Here is a 26,042-nt window from a genome sequence, read left to right on the forward strand (position 1 = left end):
CAGTGATAGAAACAGCCCTGGTTATGGAGCAGCCTGTGTAAGCACCCTCTGACGGGGATGATCTGGCCATTCGGGAAGTTTGAAGGGACTGTGCCATTCTAGTGTTCAGTGCCACGTATGAGATCCAGAGCTGGTTCCAGTTCATTCCAGATCTGGCACTTCCTGAGTCAGGAAGTGCTTATACCTCAAGGTCTCTGCGGGTGGCTCACAGGGAAGTATAGGCACACTATGAAGAGTCTCAAATGGCCCCACAGAGAAGGGACATCCAACTTCCTTCCCTGGGCCCAGAATTCCCCTGTGCTCCCAGGATTGGGCATCCTTCTAGAAACTATTCTAGAAGCAGAAGTGGGCATGCTTCAGCCTTTTCCAGGCTGCCAATCCCTACTATTCCCTGCACCTGCAACCTGCAAACTTGACGTCCCCCAATACTGTGTCTCTTGTGTGCTTGTGCTCCACCAGGAGCACCACAGGCTGTCCTCCCAGACCAAGGCTTTCCTTCCTTGCCCTCACAGTCCCAGTTATATCCCAGCCTTCTTTATCCTCCGCTTCTCCACTGCTTAGCTGCCTCTGTTCACAGCTGCTGTGAGGGACACCAGGTGTGGCCCTGGGTTCCAGCTTCACCACACTGGTCCGCTGACCCTGGATGCTCTAGTTTACCTCCAGCCTCTATCACTGTGTCTGTGATGTGGGTATCATAGCCTTGATACCATACCTACTGATGTTCTGCCATGTGCCAACACTGAGCACAAAACATACATGAGCTCGTTTAGTATTCCAAGCTACCATCATTAGGCAGTTGAGCAGATTAATTAAAAGCTTAGATAGAAGTGCCCACCAGGATGCCAGGCACACAGGAAGAGCTCATCACCACCTAAATGAATGAAAGGGAAGGAACGGGCAGGAAGCCTAGGTGGAGTGAGTGTGGGGGGAGCTCACATGTCATGCAAATGACAGAGGAATCCAAAGTGACCTTCTATTTTCATACAGATAACAACCAATGTCACCTACTTACCTGCCTGGATCCCAGGTGAGTCCCTCCTCCAAGAAGCTCCTGGGGAAAAGAGAAGGGAAGGAAAGGGAGATCTTAGTCTAATAGTGGAGTTACAATGCATGAGCTGGTCCATGGGGCTCCCATTGGAGGAAGTCACAAATGACAGTGGCATGTACACACTCTGGGAGCCCTAAACACCTGTGGGATTGGCAAGAGACCCTGTGATGCTGTGCAAACATTTCCTTATCCACCTCACTCTGAATCTCATGGTGCCATTTAGTGTGTAAACCAGGCCAAAGAGGAGGCACTAGCTGAAACAGGGGTTGGCTGGGTCCCCAGAATCTCTCCCCGGGGGCCTTGTCTTGCCTCCTGAAACTGTGGGTCTGCCTCTCACTGGAGCTGTGCTCAGAAACCAGGAAGCTGAGTTTCTGCCCATAAAATGGACATTGCCACCTGCCCTGCTGTGTCAGGCAGTGGGTGTTGATATTTGCGACAGAGTTCTGAAAACACTGAAATGTTTTGCAAAATTGAAGTGCTTCAGTTCTGTCTCTATTAAGTTGGCTGACTTTGGACAAGGGGCCATTTTTGTACACCCTTAGTCTCCTTTCCTAAAATGGAGGGTGAGACTGAATGCATATTAGAATTCTCTAACTCTATATAGTGCCAGGTCAGGTTTCAAGAGACTGGGAGGCACAAGGGGTCACCCACCTAGGCTCTAGGTTCTTGTGAGTCTGAACGACAGGAAGGAGGGAAGGGTCATTGCCAGCCTGGGGGCCATGTTCCCATCTGCCTTCTGTAGGTGATGACATCAGAAGACCAACACCACCACTGCCCGGACAAGGGATTCCAGAGACCTGGGAAGAGGAACACGTGACCCCCTCCACTGTTGTGCAAGTGACCCTGGCCCCCCCAGGTAGCTCTAGCAGTCCTTGAAGCTCTCTGCCCAACCCTGGGAGCTGTGACTGTTCAGAGCTGACTCCAGGGTAGGGGCATCTCCAATCAGATGAACAGTCTCCAGTGGACTCTGTTCAGGCTTTGTGGCCTGCCTCATTTTATAAAGAGCACAGGGTCCCCCTAGTGAACAGGGGCCCTCCCTGGGACACTGCTCAAGCCCAGGTTGGGGAAGGGAAGAGATGCAGGGTATTGGGGAGGCTTACTCAAAGGCCTCCAGGAAAATCAGGGTACCCTCTTGAGGGGAGCTCATGGAGCAGGAGCCTGCTGCCTGCCCCCAGGGAGAGCTATTTCAGGAAGGAACCAAGTTCTGTTACCCAAGGTTGTCTAAGTGCCAAGAGCAGGCAGTCTGCTTGCTCCCTCTGGTCAGCTATGGTGAGAGGCGGGTGTGGGGGAGATCCCTGGCAAATCCACCTTGCTCTGGAATGCGCCCTCCTCCAAGGTCCATTGTCTGGGGACTTGTTTCAAGAGAAGCCAGACTGGTAGTGTCGCAGCTGCTCCCTGTGCACATGTGTGCCCTGGAGCCTGCCCTCTCTAGAGGCTGGCTGTGTTCTTAGCCTCAGGGACTGAGATCCAGAGACTAATCATCTAGAGTAGGAGGCAGGGTGGCCACAGCCCTGGACTTCCTTCAGCAAAGGGAAAGATCCTGTAGCCTGAGGGAACAGTCTAGAGAGTGAGGAGTGGAGTGGGGTTTGGGCTTTCCCAGGGTCCCCTGCTTACTCCCCCTCGGCTACCCGGTGAGGGACTCAGCTGGGAGTGCTGAGTCTCTGACAAAAAAAAAAAAAAAAAGGGTCTAGAGGAAGGGACCGGGATACAGGGAAGCTGGGCCAGGCTCAGCAGTGTCTCTCAACAATGTGTGTAACAAAGCCCGACCTCAGCCTTTTATCTAATCCCCCTTCTCCCCTGCCATCCCCTAACCTCACCCTCTGGGCAGCATATAGAACCTGGCTTGGGACCCCCACAGGTTCCCCAGAGGGGCACAAACTTGTTGCTAGGCCCAGGAAAAGGTAGCCAGTGTATACATTGGGTTTAGTTCAGTTTAGCAAATACTTGAAGCCCTCTGTGTCCACACACAGGTCACTTCCCATCCATTTCCTTAGAGATCCAGGGCTTTCTCAGAGTGGTAGGGGCAGGCAGGGAGCCTAGGTGTGTGGGCTTCAGGCTAAGACCCCAAGGCAGATACAGATGCTGAAAGCCTCATTCATTCATTCATTCATTCATTCATTCATCCATTCACTCATTTGACACACTGTCAGTGCAAGGTGCTTCTCTAGTATTAGGGATACAATTCAAAAAAACTACTCTCTGCCGTCTCTGCAGCCTCAGCCCTGGAGTTTGCCCTCCAAACAGCTTCCTAACTAAGCGCTGATCTCCCTATTTTTTACCCTATTAGTGTCACCCAAGGCAATTCCTCATTTCAATGATTTTGGCCTGTTTCTAGGAGCTCTCCGGCCCCCCAACCAGTCTGTCTGCCTCTTGCTCCCTGAGTGACCTGAGACAGCTCTGATCACAACCCTTTCCATGTTGTCCTTGCTCACACATCAGGCTCAGGGCATCCTAGACCCTGTTAAAAGAGCCCAGCCCTCCTCTCCCATTCTCCCCCAGTGCTTTCCCCTATGCGCTCTACTCAACTCTGTCTGTCCAGGCTAAACTGGGCTGGATTTGCCAGGGACAGTAGCCCTGGGCACTGTGGATGACAGCCACCCACATTCAGGGGAGGTCGGGCTGGTGGCTCAGCAGTCTTCCCAGCTGTTTGTCAGTAATTAGAACTGATCCCTGTAGGCCAGGGGAACGCACTACTGTGAACTCCATCCTGGATAGGTTGCAGGGACCCAGCAGAGGCCCATCTTGGATAGGGTGCAGGGATCCAGCAGAGGCCCCATGGATCTTACATGAAGCCATGATACACATGGATATAGGGGGCCTGGAAAAGGTGGGATGGACTTCTGTTGGCCATCCAAGACCCTGAAACCCTTTCCCCCAGATGTTCTTTACCCTACTCCACTGCCTCCCACCCCTCTTCACCCTGCCAGAACCTCTGCTCTGCTCCATCTCCTGTAGGCATTGATAGATGTGCTGCTGGAGCCACTAACATCTGTGGCCCTGGAACCTGTGAGAATCTCCCAGATGGATACAGATGTGTCTGCAATCCTGGCTTCCAGCTGCACCCCAGCCAGGCCTACTGCACAGGTATTTACCTGGGTGTCCTGCACTTTCTTAGTGGCCAGAGTAGATGGGAGCAGGGACTAGGGGATGGAGTTCAGAGTCCAAGAAGTGTACAAGCAGTGCTGTGTGGTTGAAGAGTTAGAAGCACAGTCGCTTTGGACAAAGCTAACTTGACCTTTTGGAGAAGACCAGTCCATGAGCACTATCCGATGATTTTCCAGCCCCAGGAGAGTGGGAGGTACCCCAGCCAGTACCTGGCCACCCTCCCCTTAAACTAGCCACGTTACTACCTACAAAGCAGATCACTGTCACCACTGGGGCCATCTCTGGGTGAGATTGAGGCCAAGATAAATCATCAAGTGTGGGCCTCATTCCTCCCTCTACAATATTTTTGTGCAAAGGAGACACACACACACTGTGGTCTTAAAGGAGAAAGAAAGTGATCATGGGGCCACTGGGAGAAGGGGACAAAAGGCAGGAAGGAAGCGGAAGCAGTCACCCCAGCCCCTAGTGCCTGTGTGGACCTGATGGGCCAACTCTTTAGCTTTTAACCTAAAATAACTTCATTTCCCCATCCTCACCATTTCTATGCCACATAGCACCCTCCCTAGTGTGGGCAGTTTGCTGGCAGATACCCAGAGAAAGGCATGCTGGCCTCCCTGACTTTCCTCCCTCCCTCCTTCTGATCAGATGACAACGAGTGTCTGAGGGACCCTTGCGCAGGGAAAGGGCGCTGTGTCAACAGCGTGGGCTCCTACTCCTGCTTCTGCTATCCCGGCTATACATTGGTCATCTCAGGGGCCACCCAGGAGTGTCAAGGTAAGCCAAGCCTGCCCTAGCCCTGCTTTGGGCTGTGATGGGCGGAGGAGAATGAGTTTGTCTAGGCCCACACATTAAGGAGCCAGAAGTTCACAGCCCCCAGACACAGTGCAGCAATGTGGTGGGCACGGGAGGCACAGGAAGAGGGACGGGAGTTTGGCCTGGAGCTGGGAGGAAGCTGCCTATACACAGGGATGGCAAGGAGGCAGTGTTTGCAGGCCTCAAGGAATTGTGCCTGGAGCCAAGAGGGGGACCAGGACACTTGGCTGGAGATGGGGATCAAAACTCAGGTCTCTAAACCCTGTGTGACAAGGAGCTGCTTTCATTTTAGGGAAGGGGGGCAGCCTGTGAGGATGCAGAGCTGGGACTCCTGGCAGGCTGGAGAGCCTCTGAGAAAGGAGCTCAGGTCCCAGCAGCTTAGAGACACTGCAGGGCTTTGAGCTTCTCTGGAAAGAACTGCGCCACCACTAGGGAACCCTTGGTAAACACTCTTCAGTGCAGACCCTTTAATAATATAGAATACTCCCTGTCACGTTCCTCGCAACTAAAACACTCAAGGTCACTCCAGGGGAACTGGGCTGTGCAAAATAACCACACAAGAGACAGAGATATCTTTTTCTTTGGGGGTCCTGGTACGGCTCCTGTGACCTTAAGGGTCTGCAGAAAGAGAGAGAGCAGCACGTACTGACCCTTTTTTTGAGGAGAAGCCATTCAAATGAGGCAAGGGGTCAGGTTTCAGGGGTTGAGTCTAGCTTTATGATGTCTGCTGTCAGCAGGTTGACTGACATCAAGGAAGGCCACACCCAAAGGCAGAGTAAGAAAAGGGGACACACAAAGTGTTTCCTTGGAATATTCTATCCCAAACAGGGCAAAGGGATAATATCACAGGTGAGCATAGCTTAATCCATGGGGCAACATGCTTACGTCCTCAAACTTCTGGGACCGGGGCAATGTCCAGGTCACTATGAGATGTAGTGAGGTCAAGGAAGGAGAATGTGAAATCTTTCAGACTGGCTGCCCACAACTCCCCATATATTTTTATGAATGAGTTCACAAAGGATATAAGGAAGCGCTTTTCAGGCAGCACCTTAAGATTATAACTGTTAGGAAGCCTTCATCTTGAGAAAGGCACAGCCTCTTCTTGGAGCTCACATTGCTGGTCCTGACCAGGGAAGCCCAGTGGTCACTCACAGTCCCCCTGGGGTGCCTGAGGAAGCTGTGTATCCTTCCACTGCCAAGGTCCCCTTAGGTTCTGATCCCCCAAGAATCTTGTCTGCAAGATCCAAAGCCATCCAGCTTCTCTCACTTGATTGTGTTGGGGAATGGAGGAAGAGGGGACAGATCACCCAACTTCACAAAGAGTAGGAGAGTTCTATGCACCGTTCAGTGACACTCAAGCATGGAGCCCCTGGGTGCCAGGCACTGTGCTGAGCTGAGGATACTGAGATACATGAATGCAGGTGGTAACACTATGGACTCCAGATAAATAGGCAACTAGCTCTGTAGGAGAGAACTGGGGGAGACTTCCCCAATGGGGTACTTAACTGGGGTACAAAGATAATAACTGCCATTTAATGAGCACTTATTATAAGCCAGCCCTATCCTAATTATTTTAGTTTATAAAACTCATCATGCCAACCCATATAGTCCTTAACCCCATTTTATTGTTTAGCAAGATGAGGTTTAGAGAGATGAATTGAAACACTCAGGGACCTCACACCTAGTTGTGGTTGAACTCGAAACAGAATCAAAGTCACTCCAGCTCCAAAGCATGATTTGCTTCCAATGACACACCCCCTTACATGAAGGGTGTTGGCCACCACTGTGAGCATGAAGAGGAATGGAGGGAGCATGAAGAGGAATGGAGGAAGCAGAAGTTATTCCAGGCAAAGGGAACCATTTCTATAGAGACCAGAGTAGTATTCCCTGGCACACCCTGAGAATAATGATCAAGTCAGTATGATTGGAGTAGGGTACACGGAGGAAGTGGCAGGAGTCAAGGCCAGTTTGGGAAGTGACTCAAGTGCCAGACTAAAGTGCTTGGACACTGTCCTGCGGGTAGTGGCAGCCAGGAGAGTGTGTAACAGAAGGTGGTGGTTGGGTCAGCTGGCCGTCAGGGAGGTGGCTCAGGCAGCAGTGCTTCTCCAGGCTCCAGTGGCCTGGGCAGGTGTTGTAGCCAAAGAGGCTCTGCTCTCTGCAGACCCAGCTCAGAGAGCTGGCCCAGGATGAGCCCTGGCTGCCACAGGGAGCTGTGTCACCAGGACTGGCCCTGATGAGGCATGCTGCTCCGTGCCAGCCGGGGTGTCCAGATGTCTCTGCCAGCCTCAGCAGCTGGGAGAGGGGGTGGGGCTTAAGGTCAGCTAAAGTCCCCCCACCCCCATGGGACTTGGCTGCCGCTTGAAGAGTTCTTATCCAGCATAACACTTCCTAAATTTTGCCAGTCTCATAAAGTAGTATCACATTATTTTAATGATTTCATTTCATATTGATTTTTATTTATGAATCAGTTAATTTACATACATTATTAATAGAAGTCATCACAACTTGTGTAAGATAATATAAGTAGACATAACATGTTATTTAAATATTAAGTATTTACATAAACATTCTAAATAGTACTTATATTGCTCTTAAGCATGAGCATCTCCATGTGTCAATGGCTTGTTCCTGGGGTGGTTGGTGGCTGTTTTTTCTTGTGGCTTCTTAGGAGCCTCTTCTCTATGCTAGATGTTTGCCTGGGTTTAGATATTACAACTCTCATTTTGTTCTCTTTCTGCTAACCTTATCTATTTGTCCTTCTTTAAATGTAAATCCTTAATTTTGATCTATCAAATTCACCTTTTTGCCTTGATTTTAATGCTTTGGAGATTTTATTGAAGAAGCCCTTTCTTTCTCTTAGGTCACAAAAATATGCTCCTATACTTTTTTTCATAAATGTTTTATCTTTACCTTTTATGGGGCACCTTAATTTATCTGGGGTCCATCTTTGCATGGCAGTTAAGAACATGCCCCACCCCCCCTTTTCTGTTTCCATTTTTCTTCATACAGAAAGTCAGTTAAGGTTTTTTTTTTTTTTTTTAATCAAATTCCCACATATGGTTCTGCCTAAAAGTGTTCCTTTCTTTTCATTGGGATTAGAACTTCTCAAAGTGAAGACCATTTATTTACAAATGTCTGGAGAGTTTTTACTATGTAGGTTTCTGGGCCTGTTCTGCACTGCAGGGTCAGGGCCTGCAGATGGGAGCCTAGGAATACGCATGTGACACCTCTGTCAGCTCCTCTGCCAGACACTGGGGTTTTCTGAAGAACTGCTCAAATTAAAACACTGCCCGTAAACAAAGACTTATTATTGGGTTCCTTTATAAGCACTTACTGGGGTTCTGTGCCGGGCTTGGAAGACGCCAAGATAATAACACACATCCCCAGTGGTTAGGGAGAAACAAGCCAGTAAGTGAACAGTTGTGCTAAGGTCTGAGTCCAAAGGGAAGCTTGGGAAAGAGAATACAGGCTGGAGGGGAGGGGTTGGGCTTGCCAAAAGATGAGTAGGAGAGAGTCAAACTGGTGGGTGGAAGACCATTCCAGGCAAGCAAACAGCACAAGCAGAGGCTCAGAGGCAGGTCCCATGTGTCAGAAACCAGGAGGTGATGAGACGAGAGGTGGAAACAAGGAGAGAAGTGGGCGGGCGCCGAATCCTGGAAGATCTTACTTACCAGGCCAAGAAGCCTGGATTATGGGGTAGGCTTAATGCTGGAATAATAACAGCTAACATCTTCATGGTTACCATTGCCCGGTAGGCCCAGTATTGAACACTTCACCTGGATTATCTCATTTCAGAAGGATCCTGTGGAGTATTTGAACCAGTGCTGGGGAGGAGCAGAGTGATTAATTTGACTGTGGGGGCAGGGAATGGGGAATGGTCCCAAGGACCCAGAATTGATGCATCGAGTCACTGCTGGAATAGGAGTAGGAATCTGCTGGCAATGGATGAGAGGAAAGATGCTTTCAGCAAAGGCATTTATGTGAATGGAGACTCGGAGGTTGGGCCAGTGGAAATCTGCTAGGAATAAGGTTATACCGAGGGGTGTGTGCAAATTAGAAAACACAGTGAGGCCAGGCCAGGCTTGGGAGCCAGTCTGCCAGGGCTAGAGGGCTGGAGGTGACAGGGAGCCCTGGGAAGGTATGTAACAGGGGAGTGGCAGACGAGGCTGGGGTTTAGAATCATCATGGCACACCAGTACGCTTTGGACAATGACATAAACCTCTCCTAACCTTTCAGAAGGTCCCCTAGGGGTAGCACAAATGGCTACTGTACTGGGGCCAGGAAGGGTGTGGTGTGTTGTTGGCCTCCTCAGATCATGCCATACGGACTGTCACTTGACTCAAGATCAGCCCTTGCATCAGGATGAGAAGATAGCTGAAGGGGTCTTCAGGATCCCCAAAAGTAGCTACCCCATGGAAAAAGGAGCTTAGGGGTCAGCAGGGGTCTGAGCAATCTCTGACCTGGCTCAGGAGCCCTCTGGGTCAGCATGGCTGCTGCTAGTGTGCCCCCTTCTACTGGATCTTGGCATGGCATCCTTATCCTCAGCCTCTAGAAAGCGTGCCTTGGGAACACCCTCTCCCCCCTCAGAGCTGCCTTTGACTCAGGGCCATCCTGTGTTTGCAGATATAGACGAGTGTGTGCAGTCATCAGTGTGCAGTGGAGGGCGGTGCAGCAACACGGAGGGGTCCTATCACTGTGAGTGTGATCAGGGCTACACCATGGTCAGGAAGGGACACTGTGAAGGTAAGGAATGGTGATATGGGGTCAGCCTGTTGCCCCACACACTGCTCATCACCAGCTCCTCTTCTAGCTTGTCCTCATGATGCTGAGCCCACGCCTATGGTCAGGAATATGTCTGTGAACTCCTGAGCCTTTCTATCCCTCAGTGACCTTTTACATCCCCCTGAAGCAAGAAGTGCAAATCTATATGACACTCAGGGAGCATCTCTGCACATCTCTGCCCTCTTACTTTGAAGAATGGCTCTCTCCACATGGCAGTGGAAGAATGGGTCTGTCTGGGAGCCTTTGTCTTCTTGCTAAATCTTAGACACACTCTTCCCAGGCCAGGGTGTCAAATCCTTGCAGAAGGACTAGGTCTTATGCTCCTGAGACTGGTTAAAACACCAATAAATGAGGGTAAATCAAGGTTCTTTCTGTGAAAAACACTTCCCTGGACCCGAGCTTAGGCTGGGCCTTCCCAGAATTCCTGGGCCAGGACTTGCCTTGCTTGGGAGGGTTCTGGAGTAAGGGAGAGCCCACCTTCCCAATGCTACCACCATGGTATAAAACACAACTGTTTTCACCCCCAGTGTTACCTTCTTCTCCTAGTGTCTCCCTCTTTGAGCTCCTCCTCTAAAACTCAGGCTTATGCATGATCAAAGCTGGAACTCACTCCCCTTGACCTCATTCTACCCAAGGAGACAGGACAATGGGGCATTTTCCAGGCAAATGGACAGTGAAGGTACCCACCACTGGATGGATGCCTGCTATATGCAGGGTGACTTACCGAGTGCTTGGTCGATAACCTTATTTAAGCATCACAACAATATCATGAATTTGATATTTGGGCTTATTAAAAATAAAAAACATAATTAAAGAAAATGAACCAAGAAAATACCAGAGCATTAAAAATATCAGATTTATACTAACCAGTCTGTCTTAAGGGCACAGGCTCTGGTGCAGACAGGCCTGGGTTTGGCTCTTGACTCATGTCTGGAAATGGAAACCGTCATGCACATCGCAGAGGCTCTAGTGAGGACCAGATAAGCTAATATTTACCAGGTGCTCAGTGCCATCTCTGGCACTAACAGACCCTCAGTAAATAGGGAAAACATTGCTACCTGAGAGCCCTGGGGTACCTTTTCATGTTCAGATTCACCACCACCACCAGTACCCTCCCCTGGACAGCCTCCTTCCCATCCAGAAGAAAGATTCTAGACACACACCTCATGCGGAAGGTCAGGCTGAGTTCCTGGCCCGGGTAGATTCTCCAAGACTGTTGAAAGAAAGAATGATGTAGTCTGCACACTTCTCCAGGTTTCCACTAGTAACCACAGACCCGGCCCATCACCCCGGGAGCCCAGTCAATTTCCTCTCCCTCTTTCTTCTTTCTCCAACGAAGAAACCACTTTCTCCACTGAAACCCAAAGTCTCTGGTGAAAGGCTGAGTGGTCTGGACAGTGGCCCATGCAGTAGTCTCAATGGCATTTCCATCGTACCAGAACTCTGGGTTCCCACGGACAGGGAACAGATTCTCTTGCAGACTGCCAGGGCCTTTGCTATTCCCCACCCATATCCGAGGTCCCCTGAGCTTGTGGGCCCTGCCTAAGCATCCTCCCCCTCTCTACCCCGTGCTTGCACAAGGAACAGAGCTGGTGCTTCTGTATGTCTTCATGCAAAGACTGACTTCTGGAAGAGAAGCTCAGGGGTCCTCCCAGTTCATAGACAGCAGACTGGCAAGCTGGTCTCTGGCATGACCATTTCCATGGGTCCCTGGGAATCTCCTCAATAGCCTTTTGCCCAGAGGATAATGGGCAAACTTTTCAGGCACATTGTCCCATTCTTTAGATGGCAAACATTTGTTGAGCACTCACTGCAGGCCAGCCATGGGCTGGGAATACAGCAATAAATAGATAGCTACCAAAACATGCTGCAATCTTAGATTAAAAATCAACCCTTGACTAGACAGAGAAATCTCCACCCAGTGAGTGGCTACAGTTCAGGGACTGACAGATTGGTGGAACAGCCTTAGGATATCTGGATATTAAGATATCCACTCCATCCAGAATCTTCATCAGGTTCCTTTGGCTTGGCTTGGCTAATGGCTCAGTCATACCTACTCTGTGCTGGAGAGCCCTTCTGTGGCTCAAGTGGAGACTGTGCAGGAGCCCAGCATCACTTGCTGCCTGGCACATTAGGGGCAGGAGAGATCTTACGGCAAACCTAATCTTCCTACATTGCCTGGTTCCTATGAGAGAGATCCAAAAACTTCATTTTTTCTCAATGTACTAGAAGGATCCTAGCCTCAAATTCTTTCTCTTCATTCCTGAAGTCTTGCATTCTTGAAGCAGGGATTGCTTCCCAATAACTTTGTGCCTCCTCCTTCAGCAGCCTCAGCCAGGACCAGCAGGTCATGAAGGTAGATGCTCTCTCCTGGGTGGCCAATGACATCAGTCCTGGGTCCTTCTTCTATCCATCTCTGTCTCATTCTTTCCACCTTGTCTTTACAGAGAGCCTTAGAATATCTGAGCCCACTGTTACCATAACCCAACTAGGGGCTCATGGTTGCCTTTATCAAGATGAGTATTAACTTAGTGTCTCCTGAGATCACTTAGGAATTGTGAGCATTTCCTTGCTGATGTTCACCTGAATAACCACCTGCCCTGGGCTTAAAATGGTCTCAGACCACAGAGGGCTTGAATGTGTCCTGAATTCTGCAGGCCAAAAAACCTCAGGGGGGACTCATTTTTACCCTCCATCTTTGGGTCTCTCCTCCTCTGCAACACTAGCTGCCGGCATTAGTCCCTAAGCAGAAAGCCTGTGCTCTGCCCCTTGACCTGGCCCTTGCATTTCCTCTGTGGTGCTGAGTAGGTCTTTCTTCTAGGAAGTAGGGGCTCTGAATCTGAAAAAGCTGGTGGACTTCCTCCAAGAGAATGGCAGTTACCCACTAGGAAGAATAAATTCTCCTGTTTCCTTTGGAGCTTGGCCAATCATCTGTCACCACTGGTGACCAGGAGCTACATGCAACACTTGTGCCAGAGAAGCAGAATGTCCTTCTGCAGTTTCAACCTTGAGTTCAGCCACTGTGGTCTGATTTCCCCACCTCATTCTAGGTCCCCTGGGTAACTCGACGATAGATTCCCCGGGATGCCAGGTCACTGGGGGAAAAGCCTGCACTCAGCTTCTTGGGGAAAGAGCTCCCACCTCTTCCTTCCTATCACTCTCCCTCCCTGGGTCCCCTCTTCCCCTGCATATCTATCTGGTTGGTGCCCAGGTCATCCTTTCTATCTAATGTCCCTGGATCTTGGCAAAGTGGGATCCTTATGGCTTTTGTCTGAAAGAAAGGGCTGACACCTCCCTGGCAGGGAAGATTTGCCGGCTTTGCCTCTTCAGTCTGAACTCGGCCTCAAGGCTGGTCTGGGCCAAATCCAAGATGGGAGTTTTATCCTTGATCCTCATTTCCTGGGGCAGGAAAGTTCGTTTTGATTCCACTGCCCCTCTGGTGATCTAGTCTGGGACCTGTGGCAACAGTCTAACTGGTGACTGTGCCAAGCACATCCAGTCCCAGTCATGTCATCTTTGTAAAGAGTAAGCCTTTACCCAGGAAGATATGAAGGCCCATCCCAAAGAGTTCAGCTCACAAATAGAGCCCTCTGACCTCCCAAGCTAATGGCAACCACAGCCTACTGTACCCACCCAGGGAGTCTCCCTGTCTTATTTTTAAGTTCTTCCAACCCTCTTTTTTTTTTTTTTTTTTTTGTGGACAGTGGGTGGGAGGCAGAATTGGGAACATGAGGGCATCTCTCATTTTTTCCTTGTTTTCATCTAGGCAGAAACTCCCCAACCAAGGGCAAAGTCAAGGATTTTCTGTGTCCCAGAGCCGCCCATGACCTGTGTTTCCCAGGGATAACTAAGGGAGGGACCGTTGTTTTACAGATATCGACGAATGCCGTCACCCTGGCACCTGCTCTGATGGGAGATGCATCAACTCCCCTGGCTCCTATGCTTGCCTGGCCTGTGAGGAAGGCTACAGGGGACAGAGTGGGAACTGCGTAGGTGAGGGATGCTTGCCAAGGCAGAGAAGGCTGACCGGCCTTGGGACTATTGGTTGAGCCCACACACAGGGAGAAAAAGGTGGGCAGAGGGAAGTGGCTGGGAGGCAATTGTCCTCCATGACCCAGTGTCCCAGAGGACACAGAGCCTGACATGAGTGGGCTTCAGTTATGGTGCTCTGCCCTCTGAATCAGCAAGGGTGGAGGCCTCTTCTGCTCCCTGGCCACATCCGTTCTGAAGCTACAGCCCCATGTCCCAGAAGCTTCCGTGGATGACTCCTGTGGGGTGGGGTGAGGAGCCTGAGGGTCTTAGGATGAGACTGAGTGGTCGGGAAAGCCGACAGCCAGGCCCTTCTGCTCTCCTGCATGACTGCACTATCTAAACAGTGCCATTCAGCAAACGTGGTGTCCTCCTCCCTCCAGAGGCTGCTTGGTAGCAGTCGGGGGATCGCTCCTTCCCTTCAGCCCCCGCAAGAAGGGCCTGGGGTTCAGAATGCCAGGAGGAACTTTGTTTTGAATAGATGCTTTGAGGCTCTGGAGAGGGCAGACATTTCCCAGGCCCTTGAGACTGCCACAGCCACCCAGGCATGGTCTGGCCTCTCTCCACACTGCCCGCCCACCTATTAAAGCTGGTGGTCAGGCTGGAAACGTTGGTTGTTTGATGGCAGGTAGGAGAGGGTCAGACCCACAGTGAGGTAAATCTTGGACACCTCATTCCAAGTGTCCTGAGATGGGCTAAACCAGCCCAAGGCTGGGGGACCTGGTCCTTTTTTCTAGGACATATGCAGAGTACTCTGTGTTACCAGATGGGGTTGAGGAGAGCTCCTGGGGAGGGACCCTGCCCTGCCCAGGTGTGATAAGGAGCCTGGCTTCATAGCCTTCCCAGTGTAGCCTACCGAAGCCAGCATAGTCCCTCTGGAGGCCGATTCCAATTGAAATGCTCCATGCCTGCCAAGAGCAGCTGCATGAAGGGGAGGAGGCCGTGTGACATCTTCTCACCCACAGATGTGAATGAGTGTCTGAGTCCCGGGGTCTGCACCCATGGAAGGTGTATCAACCTGGAAGGCTCCTTTAGATGCTCTTGTGATCATGGCTACAAGGTCACCTCAGACGGGAAGGGCTGCCAAGGTACAAAGATACTGAAGCACCCCACCTCCACAGGCAAATCAGCCTGTGGCTCTCTGTGTGTGTGCCCCCATGTCCACCCAATCACGTATCCCTAACCACGCTGACCTCACACATCCCTGCCAAGACCTGTGCTTGCCCCAATCCCTGCCCACCTGTCCGTCTGGCTATCCCGGCATGTCTGCCCTGCAGAATCCCACACAGAACTCAATGGCCTGTTTCAGATGTGGACGAGTGTGCCACCCGGGCCTCATGCCCCACAGGCCTCTGCCTCAACACCGAGGGCTCCTTTACCTGCTCGCCCTGCAAGAGTGGTTACTGGGTGAATGAAGATGGCACTGCTTGTGAAGGTAACCCTGGGGAGGTGGTGGCCAAAGGGACAGAAGGAGACTCTATTTTCTGGCCAGTCTTGGGGCAAGGGAGAATCCAGCTTAGGCTAGAGGGCCCTATGAAGGGACTTGGCCCCAAAGAGAGCTTCTATTATCATAATCCCCATGTTCAAGGGTGAGGACAGGAGGAATAGGAGGTCACAGAGACCAGAGGAAGCTGAGGTGGGAGCTATCCATGGAGCAATCTAGAGAAGAGTGGTGGGGATTGACATAGAATGCCCCCAGCCAGGGCCTGCCCTTCCCCAGAGGCCCCAAATGTCCTCCAAGCTTGGAGAGGGGCTAGAGTGTGTTGAGGGCCTCACTGTCACTGGCTGGGGGAAGCCCTCCTGGATCACTGGCTATGGCTGTCTGTCTGCCCAGACCTGGATGAGTGCACCTTCCCCGGAGTCTGCCCCACAGGAGTCTGCACCAACACTGTGGGCTCCTTCTCCTGCAAGAACTGCCACGAGGGGTACCGGCCCAGCCCCCTGGGCCGCACCTGTGAAGGTAAGAGCCCCATCATGTGGGAGCACAGTTAGGATACTAACCTGCTCCTCTGCAAGCAAGAAGGAACTGGGGCCTCCCTAGAATGGTGGGCTGGCTGGAGACTCACATTCTCTCTCCTCCCGGAATGGAAGTCAGAGAGGTGACCACAGACCTGGGTCTTATGAGCCAATAAGCCGCTGGTTCACAGGCTTCAGTCTACTTGAGCATCACTGAGGGGCATGGTTCACTGTGCAGCTCCCTGGGCCTTGTCCTAGATTTACCCTGTGGACTCAAGGGGTCCTTGGAATCTGTGCCCTGACAAACTCCCTAAGTGTGCCTCATAAGGGTGGCTGCTGGGAGAACATTGACCTGTACCAGGCAATCTGTAAGCCAACTTGAAGAATCAAGTTTCTGGTACCTTCTCAGGTTCACTGTATCTGTTTTCTTGGTTCATTTCCCATTAGTTTTCCCATTGCTTCTCATTGAAATCAGAGGCCTCTTAGCAGTGACAGGGGCATAAGGCTTTGGCTTCACTGCGCTAGGGCTGCTGGGCACTGTGGGCTGTGAATTAACCTGGCAGAGCAGGGCCAAGCGGAAGGAGCAGTAGTCATCCCGCTCCTATTCCATTCTAGATGTGGATGAGCATCTGCCACAGACCAGTAGGAGGGGGTGCACTGTGTCAACACCAAGGGCTCCTTCAGCTGTCCGTGTGAGACGGTTTTCCAGCCCTCCCCAGAGATTGTGGAGTGTGGGGGGAAGGGATGCTACTCCCTCACCAGCTTCTCCCAGCTGCTCTATGCTGAGAGGATGGTCCCAAAGGTTCAGTCTCCACAGGCAGGCGACAGGTCCTCTGGAAACCTCCCCCTCAAAGCTGGCCTTGGGAGGTGTCACCGTCAGCTGCCTCCCTCCTTTGTGTGGCCCTGCAGATGTGGATGAGTGTGAAGACACCCAGAACAGCTGCCTGGGAGGCGAGTGCAAGAACACACCTGGCTCCTATCAGTGCCTCTGTCCCCCAGGCTTCCGGTTGGCCAATGGCACTGTGTGTGAGGGTGAGTGGCCTGACTGTCCCCACTGAGGGTTGAGACAGTGAGTGTATGGGGAGGTGGGGACACCTCACTGCCATCTTTTCCCCTGCAGATGTGGATGAGTGTGCAGGGGAGGCACACTGTGCGCCCCATGGCGAGTGCCTCAACAGCCATGGGTCCTTCTTCTGTCTCTGCGCGCCTGGCTTTGCCAATGCAGATGGAGGCACCAGCTGCCAGGGTGAGAAGCCAGCTGTGACTGGGAGCAGGGACAAGGAGTACTAGAGTCTATGCAGGGGCTTCATCCTTCTTCATACCGGTACTGAAATAAAATAAAATGCTCATGGCTGCCTGCATGCACGAGAAGATGGAAGGGCAGGAGTGATGCGGGGAGCCAGGTGGACAGGGAGGGACTGAAGAGTCTCTCTGCAGAGCCTCTCTGTGATGTCTGTAGCAGGCACCCTCTCTCCAGTCACCCTTTACCCCTTGACAGAGGCCTGGCCCCAGCACTCCTCCCCATAGCATGGTCTCTGATATTCAGCTCTGGACTCTCCTTTGGATTTTCTAGCCCTTTCCTACCCCAAGCCACTCTGTAGCCATCTTATGGGCTACTTGGAGCCCAGAGGAAGCTGAACCAGGTGATAACAGGGAAGAGATCATTGACTGGTTCTGGTCATATGTGTCTGTTTTCTAGATGTGGATGAGTGTGCAGCTGCAGACCAGTGTTTGGGGGGACACTGTATCAACACGGAGGGCTCCTTCGACTGTCTGTGTGAAATTGGCTTCCGGCCCTCCCCAGAGAATGGGGAGTGTGTGGGTAAGGATTCCAGAGGAATGGACAGGGCTCTACCCCATGTCTGTGCACCTCCACCCCCATCTGGTCCTCAGCTCGCTGAAATAAGAAACTTCAGCTCCAGGGAAGCAGAGTGCTTTGCACAGATTGATCATACGATAGATAATGCATTTGAGCCTCTGCTGGCCCCAGGATTGTTCAAGGCTGATAAAATGAAGACAATCACAATTTTTGTGCTGGCGCAACACACAATCTAGTTTTAAAGGCCAAACTGATTTAGTCAACATTAAACACCTGCCAAGTTCAATGTTCTTTGCTAAGACAAACAGTTACAAACAGCTCCCTGTTATCCACTCAGGAAGGGTTGCATGCTCTGCTGGTAGAGCATGGAGGAACAGGAGTATTACTGAAGGCTAAGATCTCAGTGCTTCCTTTTTTTTTTTTATACCAGGGATTGAATCCAGAGGGCACTGAACCACTGAACTCATCCCCAGCCCTTTTTTATATTTTATTTAGAGACAGGGTCTCATTGAGTTGCCCAGAGCCTTGCTTTGCTGGGGCAGGCTTTGAACTCACAATCCTCCTGCCTTAGCCTCCCAAGCCACTGGGATTACAGGCGTGTCCCACAGTGCCCGGCTCAGTGCTTCCTAAATAGCAGACAGTTCTCTTTCATTTAGCCCTGCTGGGTTGGGAGAAGTTTCCCTGAACTTACTGTTCCAGGGTTGAGGTGAGCATAGTAAATTGGATCAGATGAAAGACCTCAGAAATTATGGGACATGACCTTGTTGCAATGCCAGTGAATTAAGGTTACTGGGGTCAGAACAGTGACCGGGCCACATCTGTCTCCTCTCATGCCTCTGGGGACAGACATCGATGAGTGTGAGGATAACAGAGAGCCGGTGTGTGGGGCCTGGAAGTGTGAGAACAGTCCTGGCTCCTACCGCTGCGTCCTGGGCTGCCAGCCTGGCTTCTACATGGCCCCAACTGGAGACTGCATCGGTGAGTAGGAGTCGGGTGGAGCGGGAGGGCTGAGGACATCTGTTTTTCCCTGTATGGAGCTAGAAATGATTTTCTCCTGAGGACACTGTTTGTACAGCTGTTTGAAGTTTGTATATTTTCCATACAGCCCAGCTTACCCAAAAATTGAAAAGGAATGTTACTGTTAGTTTTCTTGTCCCATGTTCAGAGGTCGCTTCACAGATCTTGGTGTTAATGGACCAGATAAGTGCTCACACACACTCCCTCTACCCGGCCCCTACTGTCCCACAGACATAGATGAGTGTGCCAATGACACCATGTGTGGGAGCCACGGCTTCTGTGACAACACGGATGGCTCTTTCCGCTGCCTCTGTGACCAGGGCTTTGAGACCTCGCCCTCAGGCTGGGACTGTGTTGGTGAGAAGCCTGTGGGTCAGTCACCCGGGGTCTGGGCCAGGAGGGCCACTGGGTTCTTCTTAACCTCCAGGGGTTGTGACTATCCTTAAAAGAAGCCCTAGTGCCTCTTCCTGAATCATTTGTGGGTTCATGGCTCCATGATAGGTTCCCAAAGGGTGGGCAAAGGAGCTTCAAGGAGGAGAGAAAGATTTCAAGTCACCTCTCCAGCCAGCACCTTGGCTAGGCTGGTAGGGGAAGCATGGCCAATCCTGCCAGCAGAGGAAGCAAGTTCATGAAGGAAGGTGCCCACCCCCACCCCTCTGGCTCCCCCTTCCCTGGAGACCTCAGGGGCTTGAGAAGCCCCATGTTTGGAGAAAGTACACAGTGGGTAGACCTTACTCTTTGGCCCTTTTGTGACCCTTTTCTGCCACTCCTCTCTTCCTTCCTATGCCTGTCCATCTGTCCCTCATTCCTGCTAATTCATGCCCACTTTTGCTTCTGCCAAGGCCTAGCATGGTTCTTTTCAGTGGATGAGGACCTTCCTGGCTGGGCTGGAGTCAGGGACAGGGCACCAGGCTGCCTCTTCTCTGCCCAAGAGCCTGTCCTCACACCTGGCAGATGTGAACGAGTGTGAGCTCATGCTGGCGGTGTGTGGGGCCGCCCTCTGTGAGAATGTCGAAGGCTCCTTCCTGTGCCTCTGCCCCAACGACCTTGAAGAGTATGATGCCCAAGAGGGTCACTGCCGTCCTCGGGTGGCTGGAGGTGAGACCTGTGAGCTTCCCATAGGACCACTCCCCTATCCCCCACCCTGCCTCCCCTTTCGTCATTTACCATGATGATTCTCTGCCTTACAAAAGGCATCGCTCCTCTAGCCTCTAGTTCCTGAGAGGGAGCCGGGTCGGGACTGTGCAGTAATGGAGGTGCAGGCTGGGAATGAGGCACAGAGCCGGGAGGGGAGCGAGAGGCCGCCAGAGCTAAGACAAGTGGGGCTCTGCTCCAGCCTCTGCAGCATCAGGGCTGCTGGGCTGGGATGACCTAGAAGAGGCTCAAGATCTGAGGCTGACTTCGTGTGGCCCCAGGACCTCAGATTGAGCCTTAGAGTGACCCTAAATTCATCCAGTCTCTGAATGAATCTTCAGGATGAGGGGAAATTTGAAAGTGAGCTAAGCTGGACTCTCCCCTCCTGCTTCCCGTGCTTCCCACTCTGCCCCAGAGCAGCCTCTCAACCAACCAAGGCTGGGCTGACTCAGCTGGTGACCTTGCAAGGAACAAGGAAGGGTGGGAAGGGCGAGGTACCTGTGAGGCAGAATGCATCAGAGGACAGACAGGTACACCAGCATAGAAAGGAAAGGTACAGTACCCACTCCTGGGATGTCCAGTGGGCCAAGTGAAACAACATAGTAACAGCATTTTGTACGCTTGTAATTCTATAGAAATGTTGAATTTAAACCATACATTCAAGGGCTGGGCGACTCAGAGGGTAATGAACTGACAATAATAAGGGGCCTCTAACACACACAGCTCAGAGCATCCCTGAGGCCCCGACAGGAGACCACGCCCCAGGCCCCATTCGCATGGAATGCTACTCTGGGCAGAAGGACCATCTGCCGTGCTCCAGCCTCCTCCTTGGCAGGAACTCCACGCAGGCTGAGTGCTGCTGCACCGAGGGAACCAGGTGGGGGGATGCCTGTGACCTCTGCCCATCTGAGGACTCAGGTAAAGCCTCAAGGGTCCCAAATCTTCTTAGCGTCAGCTCTGCAGTGTGACAAAGTGGGAAGGGGAAAGGGGGCACATCCCTTCCTTCTCTGAGCCTAGCTGCCTCCCTACAGTTGAATTCAGCGAGCTCTGCCCCAGTGGTAAAGGCTACATCCCTGTGGAAGGAGCCTGGACGTTTGGACAGACCATGTATACAGGTGACCTTCCTCCACACACGCCTCCCCAAACTCCATTTGCCAGAGTAGGCCCTAGTTTGGTCCTCTAGGAGGTCCCTAGGGAAGTCCTGCACCAGCTCTGGCCTCCCTGATTACTTCCATCTTTTCCGTCTCAGGGCTGATTCCCTACAGAGTTTTAGCTGGATGCTCTAACCCAAGCTCCTCCTGGAGTGACCACATGACCCTCACCTCAGGTTCCCTGCTCCCTCAAGTCTGTACCCTCTGGAAACAGACTATGGTGCCTTGGCCAACACTCACCCGCCTGTATGTGAACACAGGGACAGAGGCGGGGTACTGCTGCACAGAGGCCAGACATAGTAACCTATGTCCCTGGCCCCATTTACAAAGCCAGAAACTTAGCAGAGCCCATACTCCCAAAGGGGAGTTTCAGGTATTGAGCCTTAGTCCTGAAGCTAGTGCTAAGGAGGAAATAATAGAAACAGAAATACCCTCTGTGTGTGTGTGTGTGTGTGTGTGTGTGTGTGTGTGTGTGTGTGTCCTGGGGAATCAAATCCATGTATGCTAGGTAGGAGTTCCACCTACATGTTGAGGACCACAGCCCCAGAAGTAGCTTTTCTTGAGTGCTTGCTATGTGCTGAATACTGTTTTAAACACCTTAAGTATATTATCACCTTCTCATCCTCATGACAAGTATAAGAGGTGAAGTGATATTATCCACAGTTTTTTAGATAGGAAACTAAGGAGAACTGAAGAAACCTGCCCAAAGTCACCCAACTCAGAAGTGGCAGGGCCAGGATTCAAACCCAGACAGTCCAGCTTTGGAGCCCCTGGTCTGTACCACCTCATCCTGCCTCCCCCTGTCCTCTCACCTCAGTTCTATCCTCCCACAGATGCCGACGAGTGTGGGATGTTTGGGCCTGCTCTCTGCCGGAATGGCCGATGCCTCAACACAGTACCTGGCTACATCTGCCTGTGCAATCCCGGCTACCACTACAACATCTCCCGCAGGATGTGTGAGGGTGAGGATACACATGGCCCCTCCCACCCCAGCCCCTGCTGGCCAGTCCCTCTCTTGCTGGGAGACCCCTTCCTGGGCAGGATGCCCATTGCAGGCAGGTCTGAGGTGAGGAGAGCTCAGGACCATCAGCAATTGTCCTTCAGGAGGGGTCTCCAGGTTGGGCTGGACTGGGGAGATCTTCAGGATCAGCCACAGGTGAACCCCCTTCCATGAATGTAGTCCATGGACAGGCCACCTTGGCCCTGCCATACTCCTGCCACCACAGATCACAATGAGTGCCAGGACATGGCCTGTGAGAATGGCGAATGTGTGAACACGGAAGGCTCCTTCCACTGCTTCTGTAGCCCCCCGCTCACCCTGGACCTCAGTGGGCAGCGCTGTGTGAACAGCACCAGCAGCACAGGTGAGTGACCTTAGGTATGGGCAGCAGGGGGCACAGGCCTAGGCTGAGAAGCTCATGTGCCCCTGGGCCTTGTGCCACCAGAGGACCTCCCTGACCATGACATCCACATGGACATCTGCTGGAAAAAAGTAACCAATGACGTGTGCAGCCAACCCCTGCGTGGACACCGCACAACCTACACAGAATGCTGCTGCCAGGATGGCGAGGCCTGGAGCCAGCAGTGTGCTCTGTGCCCCCCTAGGAGCTCTGGTGAGGGGGACACCGGCAGGGCTGGTCCCACCCTGGGAAGGGAGACACTCTCACCTTGGAAGGCAGAAGTAGGCAATCAGACCAGTGGCCATGTCTTACATCTCAGTTATTTGAAAATAAAGTGGTGGTGGTGGGTGGGGAGCACTGCTAGGAACTCCCAGGAGTCATTAGTTCCCATGTGTTCCCTGTCTCCTGGGGGAATAAGCCAGTTAAACTAGCCCCCAGGCTTTAGCTAGTGGGAGTTGAAGCCCAGCTTCTTTCCTCCATCCTTCCTGAAAGAGGTCTATGCTCAGCTGTGCAACGTGGCCCGGATCGAGGCAGAGCGGGAAGCTGGAATCCACTTCCGGCCTGGCTATGAGTATGGCCCAGGTCCAGATGACCTGAACTACGGCCTCTATGGTTCAGACGGGGCCCCCTTCTACAACTACCTGGGCCCTGAAGACACTGTGCCTGAACCCCCATTCCCCAACATGGTCAGTCACTTGGGAGACCTCACACCAGTCTTTGAGTCTCCTCTGCAGCCATCTCAACTCCAGCCCCACTACATGGCCAGCCATCCAGGTATGTTGTTGCAAACAGAGGGAAAAGCAGACGCTGAGACTGTTTCCCTTTCTTCTCCTCTACCTGCCAATCATATTGCCAGTGGGGTGAGGCTACAGAAGGTGAAAGATGCGCCAAGCCACAGGTCACTCAAGACTCCTAATGCCTGGGTCAGACCCTACCAATTCCCAGTGAACTAGCACAGGGACACAGGGATATAGGGACAGGACATTGTCCCAACCTCAAAAGCTTCCCTGTAAAAGTGGAGAGAAAGCAGTTTTGCTCAGGTCTGTTCTCCCTCCACACCACTTACGGAATACAGAACAGCTGCTCTGAGGAAGCCTGACATTCAAACTTGTGACCTGAAATGAGAATTAAGGATTTCTAATGACTTTAAAGGTCCACAGTGGTCACCCCCAAGTTGGTGAATTGACTGCCCCAGGACTCAGGCCTTGGATCCTCATAATGAATTCAGGCCTGGGCACCTGGACACAGTACACACCACAGGCACTGCCATCACATCAGACTGATTAGCACCAGTCAGGCAGGATGGGGTTTTGTTCAGAGGGTGGGAGGTGCTTAGAGAAAGGGGTAAGGCAGATTAGGGTTGTGTTGACTGAGGCCTGCTGCCACTCTCCCACTTGGAAAAAAAAAAAAAAAAAGAGGATGTAAAATTTTAAAAAATAGCACCCCCCAACCCAAAAACTATACAAAATACCCAACGGCTGGGTGCAGTGGCACACACCTACAATCCCAGAAACTCCAAGACTGAGGTAGGAGGATCACAAGTTCAAGGCCAGCCTCAGCAACTTAACAAGACCCTCTCTCAAAATAATTTTTTAAGGGGTAGGGATGTAGCTCAGTGGTCAGGAGCCCACTTGTGAAAGCAGGGAATCTCAGCCTTCTTGGAGCCCTCACTTGTCTCCCACCTAAAATGACATCAGAGTGTGGCCTTTTGACTTAGCACCTTTCTATGGGAATTTTATGACCTCCCAGCCTAGCCCACTCCTGGGATCATCAGGGACAGCCTTTGTTCTGGAAGGTGAGGGTCGCAGGACTGAGATTAGTCTAGGCACAGGCCTCAGCTTCCCTCTCACTCCTTGCCAGAGCCCTCAGCTGCCTTCGAAGGACTTCAGGCAGAAGAGTGTGGCATCCTGAATGGCTGCGAGAATGGCCGCTGTGTGCGTGTGCAGGAAGGCTACACCTGCGACTGCTTTGAGGGCTTCCAGCTGGATGCAGCCCATATGGCCTGTGTGGGTAAGTTTAGGGTCCTGATGCAGAAGTGAGACTGCCCCAAGAAACATAGGACTGCCCTTGGGATGGCTGGGAAAACCACTGCTGCCCCCTAGTGGGGTGCAGGGCTTCAAGCCAGGGTGAGAAAGCCAGAGGAAGGTTCATGGTGGACTTATGAAGCTCTTCCCCAGGGACTGCTAGACAGAAGAAAGGCAGAGGGCAAGGTCTTGGACACACTGTGAGGTCACTGCCCCTTGCTTTTTGTCCTTGAGTTGTTTGGTTTTGGGAGGAAACTTGGCCTGTCACACCAGGATTCCATTGCAGAACGGGAGCTAGGGCTTAGTGACCAGAGGACAGAAGGGCACCCTTCAGCTTTCTCCTTTCCCTTTCTTTTAGATGTGAATGAGTGTGATGACTTGAACGGGCCTGCTGCGCTCTGTGCACACGGTCACTGTGAGAACACAGAGGGTTCCTACCGTTGCCACTGTTCCCCAGGATATGTGGCGGAGGCAGACCCCCCACACTGTGCTGCTAAGGAGTTGCAATGAAGGGTCAGTGTGGGCAGCTACCTGGAAATGGCCTCCTGCCACAGGCAGAGGCCTTGAGGATGCTTTCCTAGCTGGGACAACACCATGATATCAGGCTGGGGTCCTCTGCCCTGGTCCGACAGCCTTGCCTGCTTTCATCTCTCCCAGCTTAGGCTTTGGCTGTGAGCTTCCACCACTGCCTCCATGCCCTTGCTTGGCTCAAACACCACCACTTTAATGCTTCAGCCACTGGCCTGAGGCCCAGCACACCACCTATCTTGGCCTTGCTATGGGATACTTGTCAAAGGACAGCTGTCATTCACCTCCCAACCCCAGGCTGTGCAAACATGCAAGGTCTCATGGCCTCACACTACAGACACCCCTTTCCAGCCATGATCCACATATCAACTGATGATTCTACAACTGGAACAGAGGCCACATTTTCCCTGAATGGTCCTTCAGAATCTGTGGGACTAGAAAGGGTTTGGGAGAGTTTGAGGGATGACTCTAGTGCCCCCTCTTGAAGCTATCACCTCCACTTAGCCACCTGCTCTAGGCCCTGAATTTGCCACAACTCCATCCTGTAACCAGTTCTGTGGCCCCAAGGAGGGGAAGAAGATGCCCTCATCTCAAAGAAGCAAGACTGGCATTAGCTTGCGAAGTGTAGGAGACACAAATGAAGAGGGGCAAAGATCCCGAGAAGTCTCCAGGAGAGCAATATGGGAAATATGAGAGTCAATACAGAAGGGGGAGCCAAGACTTCACTGGAAGTCTAAAGAGTAGTCTGGAGTAAATAAATATTCAAAATCCACCCAGTGATAGCTCCTGTGCACCAGCAGCAAGGGCTGCCCCAAGACAGAAGATCCACCTCCAAAGACCATTATTAAATATATATGCTTCTTCCAGAAAACAAATCTCTTCAGGACTCTCTTTTTGTGAAAATCAGTTAAATTTTCTAACAATAAAAAGGTTTATTTTCTAGTGTGGTCTTGTTCAGCAGAAACCAGATTTCCAAATGTTTGCCCCACCCCACTCAGAGGCCCCTTCGCCTCTTCCCCTTCAGAAAATGAATGTCCAGAATCCTTAAGTTTGCAGGTAGAAACTCAATCCAGCCTGGGCTAGCTGTGAGTTCAAAACCATGGAACTTTATCATGTTGGTTAAATAAAAATGTTAGATCTGAGACTGTCTACCCCTGATGGCCAGCTCTGGCAAAACCCTACCAGTAGGTTTCAATGGGAAAGGTTCTTACTATTCCAAGCCAAGGACAACTCTT

At 51.8% G+C, this 26,042-nt stretch overlaps 1 protein-coding gene across 2 annotated transcripts in view; it reads left to right on the forward strand.

Annotated features, from left to right (window-relative positions):
• Ltbp2 (latent transforming growth factor beta binding protein 2) overlaps nt 1–25,789 on the forward strand; it is a 105,566-nt gene extending 79,777 nt beyond the window's left edge. The window contains exons 15-37 of one of the 2 annotated variants that reach the window (XM_077109017.1): nt 988–1,027; nt 1,791–1,904; nt 4,004–4,132; nt 4,799–4,927; nt 9,591–9,710; nt 13,623–13,742; nt 14,744–14,866; nt 15,088–15,213; nt 15,613–15,738; nt 16,644–16,766; nt 16,855–16,980; nt 17,434–17,556; nt 18,400–18,531; nt 18,802–18,927; nt 19,525–19,668; nt 20,428–20,622; nt 20,736–20,819; nt 21,689–21,817; nt 22,082–22,219; nt 22,301–22,468; nt 22,748–23,029; nt 24,116–24,265; nt 24,638–25,789. In XM_077109017.1, coding sequence (XP_076965132.1) covers nt 988–1,027; nt 1,791–1,904; nt 4,004–4,132; nt 4,799–4,927; nt 9,591–9,710; nt 13,623–13,742; nt 14,744–14,866; nt 15,088–15,213; nt 15,613–15,738; nt 16,644–16,766; nt 16,855–16,980; nt 17,434–17,556; nt 18,400–18,531; nt 18,802–18,927; nt 19,525–19,668; nt 20,428–20,622; nt 20,736–20,819; nt 21,689–21,817; nt 22,082–22,219; nt 22,301–22,468; nt 22,748–23,029; nt 24,116–24,265; nt 24,638–24,789 — 3,099 coding nt within the window. In that variant the 3' untranslated portion in view covers nt 24,790–25,789. The remainder of the gene's footprint in view (nt 1–987; nt 1,028–1,790; nt 1,905–4,003; nt 4,133–4,798; nt 4,928–9,590; nt 9,711–13,622; nt 13,743–14,743; nt 14,867–15,087; nt 15,214–15,612; nt 15,739–16,643; nt 16,767–16,854; nt 16,981–17,433; nt 17,557–18,399; nt 18,532–18,801; nt 18,928–19,524; nt 19,669–20,427; nt 20,623–20,735; nt 20,820–21,688; nt 21,818–22,081; nt 22,220–22,300; nt 22,469–22,747; nt 23,030–24,115; nt 24,266–24,637) is intronic. The other variant, XM_077109018.1, reaches the window with a different exon arrangement.
• Nucleotides 25,790–26,042: the final 253 nt, after the last annotated feature.

Source organism: Callospermophilus lateralis, chromosome 3 (genome assembly GCF_048772815.1).
Source record: "Callospermophilus lateralis isolate mCalLat2 chromosome 3, mCalLat2.hap1, whole genome shotgun sequence".
Taxonomy (NCBI): domain Eukaryota; kingdom Metazoa; phylum Chordata; class Mammalia; order Rodentia; family Sciuridae; genus Callospermophilus; species Callospermophilus lateralis.